The following is a 9272-nucleotide window of genomic DNA, read 5'->3' as shown; positions in this document are numbered from 1 at the left end:
GCACAAACGCACGAACCTTTGGTTATGTACGAGACAAAAGTTTTTAAAACTATGCATGCTTGACAAACGAGGTCTAATAAATGTTCAAACTAACTGAATTAAACGACATGTCAATAGTAGAAGGAGGTATAACAGTATTAACCGAATTCATTCAAAGTTTTAGACCTCACAGAGTTTGAACAGATGCCACGTACGTGAGTCTGAACACTGTCATCTGACACCCGTGCGGTAGCTACTAAAAGAAATAAGTGTCTCTGCAAGACATAACGTATTAAGAATTGATCGCACATTTTACGTTAAATATCGAGAATCTCATCATATATATATACGAAGTGTACGGATAAGAATATATTGGGGAACAAAATTTATTAGCTAGCTAAGTCATGACATGAACAAATCTTATCCATCTAATTAGGCAATTTTCCATCAGAAGAAATATTTGGTCGCTCTTCCCATAATTACAAACAAAGAATAAAAAAACAACAGAAAAAGGAAGAAAAGTAAAAACCGCCAAAAGGGGGTCGGGTCATGAACTGAAAGGTTAAAAAAAACCAAGATTCCCAAGGAAGAAGAAGAAAGAAAAAGAAGAAGAAAGAGCGTGACTGACTGACTGGTTTTGTCCGCCGTGTATAAAGCCCCCCCTCCTTCTTCCTTTTTTTTTTTTTTTTTAATAGTTTCCATTTTCTGTTCTCTGATTCTATCCACTCTCTCACACCCAAAGAAAACCCCGCGCCCATCTCTCTCTCTCTCTCTCTCTCTCTCCTCCTTTGTCTTCTTCTTCTTCCTCCTCCTCCTCATTTTTTCCTTGTTTACTCTTTTTATATTTCAAAACCCAACCACCCTTTTTCTCTTCTCTCTCTCTGTCTTTCTCTGACGCTCTTGGGGATTAAACAAATCAGAAACCCAGCTCCCTGTGTATTTATTCCTTTTCTCTCCCCTTCCTCGGCCACCGGCGGTTTTATCTCACCGGAATCGAGATGTGTTCCGGCTCCGAGCTCCGATTCGGTTAATTTTGACCGGTTTTTGTTGGAAGCAGAGTATGCCTGTGTAGGAGCAGAAGCGAGCTTAGTTTGTTGTGGAAAAGTGAGTGAGAGAGCTGCAATGCTGCGAGTGGTGGATGAGATGAGATGAGATCCATTGCTGTATTATAGCTTTTGATTTATTCTTTTTGGATTTTTGCGAGTTTTTCCATTTTTTTGAGCTGAATTTTGGTCATGGAGATCAATTCTGCTGATGCGGCTTCTTCTGGACTAGGTCAGACTCTGTTTCACTCTTTTTGTTTGCTTCTGAATTTTTTTGGGGGGTTTTTAAGCTGTGTGAATTTTGAAGGGTGAAAATTTTCAACGGTTGAATTCTCGATCTTTGCTGGTTTTTCACTTAATTTAGAGATTTTCTGCGGCAATTTGGTTCGTTTTAGGTTGCTCAGGAATTAAGGAAAGCTTAAAAAGGATTTAAGTTTTGATTTTGCTTTCCTACCTTTTTTTTATTTTTTTTTATAATTTTTTGTTTTTCTGAGCAACCAAACGGGGTTAAGTATGGTTTGGTTTTTGGTAGGTAAGCAAACATTTTCAGCGCTTCTTACTTAACATTTTGTTTTACTATCATCCCATTTTTTTTCTTCTAATTCTCGGGCTCTCTCTCTCACACAGAGACCCCCGAAAGAGGAAAAGAATCTTCAACCTTTTCGAGTTGGTAGAACTGCCTGATGAGTTTGAATTACTTGATTTGGGTTTTCGGTTTTGGAATTTTACAAAATGCAGTTCTCCCTGCTTTGATTTGGAATGTTATGGTTGTGGCATCTGAGGTGTATCGTCTTCGTTCATTAATTTAGTTTTGTTGTTTTCGATTTTCAGGCAAGGAGGTGTGTAGTGTAGATGAAATTGGCCAGTGAGAATTTAGACCTTTTACTTGTCTCCGCCTCTCTCATTTTTCCGGCAATAGTTTCTGGTTTCTTAGTGCTGCACGATGCCATTTGAAGTAATGGATCAAAGGGGTGTATCTGTCTCTTCCCACTTCTTTGAAGAAATTCCTTTTCCTTCCGAGGTGTTAATCTTGTTTTGATGTCATGAAGTTGTCATATTCCTTTGAATTGTTGTCAAGTTTCACTAAATATATAGCACTCATATGTAAACAAAGGAAAGGATCATCCCATGTTTATCTATTATAACATTTTCTCTGTTTTTTTTATAGCATATCATAGCTTTTTTTTTTCTCAATAATTCTTTCTAATTAGCGTGAATTTTGTTTGACCAGAGACAAGTTGGATTTCAGAAGCTGAAAACCATGCCTGATCACCAAGGTGAGCATTTAGTTCATAAAGTGTCTGAGAACTATCAGCTAATTTGTCTTGCCCCATCAAACTTTCTGTTTTTATTGGGTCCTGGGCTTTAGTTGTTGAAGTTACACCCCATTACCTGTTCAAAGGATCTCCCAACCTGACAAGCGCCCCTAACTTATTAACGTCACATTACCAGTTGAAAGAGTTCCCAACCAAACAGATGTCCCTTACTCATTAACAATGTGCAATGTGTGTTGTAGTGGTAAGTTCACTTGTCTCTCTCACTCAAACTTGGGTTTGAGTTGCTGTGCCTTAGCACACAGGGTGTTCAAAACACTTACCCAGGAGTTAGCAGAGTTCCATGGTTTTGTTTGGTCATTTCGAAGTTTGAGCTTTCATTTGGTCGGAAATATGATAACTAGCTGTTCCAAGTCCCGACTTCAGAGTTGTTCTGGTTGTTATATAAATGGTTTCTAGCTCAAACTAGGAAGTAAGAATCAACTCAGTCCACCTTGAAAAAATGAATATGTGAATCGATGAATTGGTTCATCGCTGGCATGTTGTCTTCCTGATTATAACGGTATACTGTTTTGTGGTAAAATTGTCTGTGTGAGATCTTTGACTTCCCTCTTCTTGTGTAAATTTCTGTACTTCAGTGGGAGTGGATAGAACAGTGCCGACAGCTGGCAGCATATTCGATCCTTCATTACCCTCAAAAAGGTTTTTACCAATTGGGGCACAATCAGTGGATTACTTTGATATGCCACAATCCAATCTGGCTGGGGAGCGCACAGAAAGGCTAAGCATTAGTGGAGGAGTTGCCAATACATCTAAGGCCTCGTGGAAACCTATGAATCATCATCCAAAATTGTGGTCAGACTTGCCCACACGGCCAACATCCCATAGCTTGGTTGGAAGCAAAACTGCTATTAATGGTGCTCAGCATGAAAGCAGTCTGTTCTCAAGCTCATTGTCTGAAATTTTTACTAGAAAATGTAAGGTTTTGTTTTCCTCTTTATGTCTAATAAGTCTGTCTTGATATGTTGCATATGGGTAGTGTAACCATCTATTTTGTCGAACATGCTTGTTGGACCATACCATCTATACTTCATTGGCAATTACATCAATGGGCTGCTCTATCATCCCTTACAAGAATGCAAAAGAAACTGCAAATTTTTTTTACCTTTTTCACAAAAAGGTTTCTTCAATTCCATGTCTAACAAGTTTTTATGTTGAATTGATATCTTATATAAAGTTGCTAATTAGGTTCAAAATCTTTCTAAACTTTTTGTTGTCTTTACATACCACATGGGTTTCATCTGTTCTCTACTTCAGTATAATCTCCAATCAATTGCATTTGTGGGATTAAGTCTTAATTTAGTCAAATTAAGCTACTCCATGTTCCTTTATACTACTTTATTGATGTCCATCTGTAACCAATTTCCACAAATATGCTTATTCATCATCTTAACATCTCCCCCCCCCCCCCCCCCCCCCCCCCTTTGCAGTGAGATTGCTAAAGGGTGATTTTGTATCTCATCAATCTACAAATACTGTTGCTTCCCAACATGAGGAAGAGCCCTTTGAATCGCTTGAAGAAATGGAAGCACAAACCATTGGAAATCTCCTTCCTGATGAAAATGATTTGTTTTCTGGCATGATAGATGGTCCGGGTAAACTTGTGCATGGTAGTAATGGGGATGAATTGGAAGATTTTGATCTTTTTAGCAGTGGTGGCGGCTTGGAATTAGAAGGAGATGATCAAGGGGTGGTAATTTTTCACTTGTGGGTGAACACCCCTATGGCGAGCACCCTTCTAGAACACTTTTTGTTCGAAATATTAATAGCAATGTTGAAGATTTGGAATTGAAGGATCTTTTTGAGGTGTACACCTCTCCTTTATGAGTTATTTATATTATAATTTATTTTATATATATATATATATATATATATATTGTAAATTACAAGTCCATGTGGGCAAGTTAAAGCAGTTTACCTCGTTTATTAAATTGACAATTGAATTTTCTTTTGTTAGCAATATGGAGATATCCGAACACTTTACACAGCCTGCAAGCATCGTGGGTTTGTTATGATTTCTTATTATGATATAAGGGCTGCCCAAAAAGCGATAAGAGCACTACAGAGTAAGCCACTGAGGCGTAGGAAGCTTGACATACACTATTCGATACCCAAGGTATGGTGGTCACTTCACTTGTTAGTTACTTTTGATGTATGTGCTAATTTCATGACCATTTTGTTTTCTCTGGCTTGTTTAGACATTCTCATGATGCTTGGTTGTTTCATTTTATCTACTTGTCTATATGCCAGGACAACCCTTCTGATAAAGATGTTAACCAAGGAACACTTGAGGTATACAATGTTGATTCTTCTGTTTCTGATGATGAGCTTACTAAACTTTTCGAATCTTATGGGGAAATCAAAGAGGTAAGTTGGTCAAGTTATTCTCTGTTATTTGTTTTGCTTTGCTTTTAAGAGGCATGAAGCTTCTTGTTCTTTATTTTTATTTTGATATCAAGTACTTGTTATTTTCTGTTTCCAGATCCTCGAGGCTCCAAACAAGAGTCATAACAAGTTGATAGAATTTTATGATGTTAGAGCTGCAGAAGCTGCTCTTCATGCATTGAATACGAGTGAGATTGGTGGGAAGCAGATCAAGCTTGAACCCAGCCATCCAGGGGTTGCCAGAATGGGGTATTGTTAACAAACTCTTCTTATTAGTTATCTGTGTGTTTTATTTAGTGTGTGGGGTTTCTGTAAGTTATCTCCTTTGAGGTCTTAACGCAGGCAATTTTGTATTATTATTTTTTTTCTCCCTGATTTTTTGCTTTTATTCTCCTGGATTTCTGTCAGCACTTGTCACAGTTCCTTTTCTACTTGTTTATTTTGTTGTCCTTTAAGTTTGAATTTCTTAAACTTCTTTGTAAGAAATAATATTCCTTTGGCAGTTTCGGTCAAGGTTCCAAGCAGGAGCAAGATGAATTTAATATTTGTCATAGTCCATCCGACAACTTGTCAGCAGGATGCAAGGGTATGATTGTGCCTGTTAGGAATTATTGCTTCAATTTGTCTTTATCTACTCATAATTATGTTAATTTGTGTTCATTTTCTTACAAAAAGTGTTTTGTTGTTTGTTTTACAGCAACCCTTCATCCTGGAATGGCTAATGAATCTAACCTGGGATTACATTCTTCAATTCGATCACCTTCCAATGCATTTATGGGAAATGCTTTAGCGCATCTGAGTTCAAGTGTTCCGCGTACGTTGCCCTCTCCGATGAGAGTGGTGTCTGCGGACAAAAACTTTTGCCTTCCTGATTCCAATCACTCTCTGAATGAAATTAAGTTTGGTAACCAGTGTGTTCCCAATTTCCATCCGCATTCCCTCCCTGAGTATCATGACAGTTTAGCACATGGTATCACATCCAACTCCAGTGGAGTGACTGGCAATGTGGGCCTTAGAATGACAGAAGGAACCGACAGGAGGCACATTCGTGAAATGAATGCAAATGGGCACCTGATGGAACTGAACGGAGGAGGAGGTACATTATGCATATAGCTCTGTATAGTTTTACAGATTTCTCTCAAAACGTCCTAAAAACGAGTCTTTTTTCTTAGTTATCATATCATTTATAAGTTGGATAAGGTGCATCCGAATGGATTAGAATTAACAACTAAAACCATGACCTTTTTTAAGGATAAAGAAAGAGAATTGCTACTTTCTTTAAAAAAAATTCTTGCAATGTTTTATATCCAGAACATCCCCTTGTTGAAGTTTCTCACTGTCTTCTCCTTTCTCCCTAGTTGCCCTATCCTTTTGCAAGATAATTTGTGCTCTATTTTCTTTGATTGGTTTTATCTGAGAACCAAATGTTTTCCACTCTAAATTTAATTGTAAATTCTTATTCACATGTTTTACCCTTCTCTCCCAGCCTGTAAGAGATAATGTAATGGATCCATCACTTGTACATCTCTATGTCCTTTTTTTTTTTGGTGCTATCTGTCTCTCTTAGTTGTACACAGTTTCATGTTGTACTATTGAATGGTGGGAGCTACAGTAACATTACTAATTGAGTGGTGGTTCTTAGACTTCCTTTTTGTGCTCGCTACTTCCCATTTTGGATGCAACTTAGAGTTTGTCTCTCATTATTACTATTGTTAGATTTTGGTTGATGAAAATCTTAAATTTTTAGTACCTATTCTGGTTTTTTGTTTACTAGTCTTTTCTTATGCAGCTTTTGCATCTTCTGGAAATGGGAGTGCTGGGGTTCGCGGACATCATTATGTTTCCAATTCTTATCAGCAGCATCCTTCAAGTCCCATGATGTGGCAGAATTCACCATCATTTATCAATGGTCCTCATGCTCATCGCTTTCCACAAATGCCTGGCTTCCCTAGAACACCTCCTCACATGCTGAATGGGACATCACCTGTCCGCCACCATGTTGGATCAGCACCAGCAGTTAACCCATCCCTTTGGGAAAGACATGCATTTTCAGGACAGTCTCCTGACACTTCTAGTCTTCACCTGGGATCTCCTAGCTTCGCCTGTTTTCCCAGTAGTCCCCAGTTGCATCCTATGGAAGTTCCGTCACGCAACATCTTTTCTCTTGTTGGTGGAAATTGCTCAGACATGAATACAAGTACCCGGCAACGCTCTTCGCAGGAGATCTGCCACATGTTTCCTGGGAGGAATTCAATGATGTCGATGCCTACCTCTTTTGGTTCACCAAATGAACGTGTCAGAAATCTATCTCACCGTAGAAGTGAAGCAAACTCTCATAATGCTGATAGGAAACAATATGAACTTGATATTGAGCGCATATTGCGTGGGGATGACAATCGAACCACACTGATGATAAAGAACATTCCCAACAAGTATGTATATGATCCCCTAACTGTTCTCAATTCTGGCATCTTTTTACTACTCTCCATAACATTTGGCAGTTTAATTTTTTTGGATGAACTTTCCCATTTGTCGACAACCTTTAATGAAATACATACTTTGCTTAAGTACTTCTAGAGCATATTTCACATTTCTGCTTGCCAAAGACTGGCAGGATGTCATGCGTCAAAATATTAGGTAGTTAGATGTTTCCAAGTCGTGATAATCGTAACTGATAATTTCCTGTAGCAATAATTAGCATCTTTAAAAGATATGGTTGATGCCATATGGTAGGCAGCCAGTATTAATAACCGTATTACTAGGATGTCATGCGTCAAAATATTAGGTAGTTAGATGTTTCCAAGTCCTGATAATCGTAACTGATAATTTCCTGTAGCAATAATTAGCATCTTTAAAAGATATGGTTGATGCCATATGGTAGGCAGCCAGTATTAATAACCGTAAGTCATTAGCCTAATAGAAAGCTTCATGCTGCCTACTACCCTACTAAGCAAGCATTAACTGTAGTACTTGCTGCTTTGCTCAATCTAGTCCTGGTTATGACATAATTGCTTGAATGATAAGAAAGAAAAGGAGGATCTTTTCTATAATTTAATGACCAATTGCCCACATGTATCTTCCATAATACACTAGCTAAAGTACCTGTTCAGTCTCATGGGCTAGAGTCCTGTGCTAAAGTCATAAAACTGGTAACATGGTCCTCATAACTGCAATGACCATATTTTGTATATATTGCTTTCCAGTTGTACATAGAGATTATTCCTGCTTTGCTAAACTAGTAATTGGTTCTACAGGTATACTTCAAAGATGCTGCTTGCAGTAATTGATGAGAACTGTCGAGGAATATATGACTTTATTTATTTGCCAATTGACTTCAAGGCAAGAAAATTGTTTGCTGAATCATCTTTATTTAGGTAGAGCGCGTATGTCTATCTGCTTCTAATTTTGTATGTTTTTCACAGAACAAATGCAATGTGGGATATGCATTCATCAACATGATTGATCCTCAACAGATTGTTCCATTCTATAAGGTTTGACCAATGGACTCTGCCATTTCATTCGAGTCATCCACTCAAATGGATAAAATCCGTGTGTATATCAGTGACAAGTGTCGATTGTTCTACCAAGTGAAAATGGATTATATATCTCTTGCAGGCATTCAATGGCAAAAAATGGGAGAAGTTCAACAGTGAAAAGGTTGCAACACTTGCATATGCTCGTATTCAGGGAAAAGCTGCTCTTATTGCCCATTTCCAGAATTCAAGCTTAATGAATGAGGACAAACGGTGTCGCCCTATACTCTTCCACACAGATGGACCAAATGCTGGGGACCCGGTAAGATATACGAGACTGACTGTTCTTGACTTCTAAATTCATTTTGTATAATCCTTCATGAAACTCTAGTCTCTTTAACTATTTTTTCTTCTTCTTCTTCTATCTTCTCTCTGCAGGAACCCTTTCCAATGGGCACCCACATCCGATCAAGACCAGGAAGATCTCGAACCAGTGGCTATGAGGAAAGCCATAACCAATGGAGCCCATCTTCATCTGCAAATGGAGAGGAAAGTTCCTAGGGAATGGTTTCTTGAAATGAAATATGACCGGCGACTTTCTCAACCCAGAGAACTAACCATTGAACCTTATGTTGGACCTTATGTCGGAGTACAACAACTTGAACCATTCCAATTCTCTATATCAGGGGTGGTCAATTGACTTCATTTTTGGCTATAGAGGAGCTGCTTCTTCTACTAGGTTTCGGATTACCTAAACCAAGAGGGCTACTTCCTCACTTCACAGCATTTTCTGATTCCCTGATTTTCATTTCAAAGCCACCTATAAGTATAGAGGAAGGCTTAACTTAAACCTAAAATTTTGGAGACTTGTTTTGAACAATATCTTGATGTATAGGCATTGTCAGGACATTGTGCTTTCACTTGTCCTTCTTGTTCTCTTCCCCTGAAAGTGGGCTCTTTTTCTGGTTGACGATGGTTAGAGACCCACACCAGATTTGAGTACTGTTGAAATTTTTGAAATGCTAATGTCAGTTGAACTCTGGTTGTGTTATCTTTTA

General features: G+C 38.2%; 1 protein-coding gene across 1 annotated transcript; it reads left to right on the top strand.

Annotated features, from left to right (window-relative positions):
- Positions 1-732: 732 nt before the first annotated feature.
- On the top strand, positions 733-9272 carry LOC112175329 (protein MEI2-like 1). The gene is given in 16 exon segments (XM_024313001.2): positions 733-1254; positions 1854-2043; positions 2254-2299; positions 2935-3273; positions 3787-4041; positions 4044-4162; positions 4314-4472; positions 4607-4723; positions 4839-4990; positions 5245-5327; positions 5439-5837; positions 6531-7173; positions 7996-8080; positions 8164-8232; positions 8357-8536; positions 8653-9272. Coding segments are annotated over 15 exon segments (2847 nt in total). The 5' UTR covers positions 733-1254; positions 1854-1965; the 3' UTR covers positions 8776-9272.

Source organism: Rosa chinensis, chromosome 7, assembly GCF_002994745.2.
Source record: "Rosa chinensis cultivar Old Blush chromosome 7, RchiOBHm-V2, whole genome shotgun sequence".
NCBI classification, from domain to species: domain Eukaryota; kingdom Viridiplantae; phylum Streptophyta; class Magnoliopsida; order Rosales; family Rosaceae; genus Rosa; species Rosa chinensis.
Note: the sequence above shows the minus strand (reverse complement) of the source record. Positions and strands in the feature narration are given on the sequence as shown.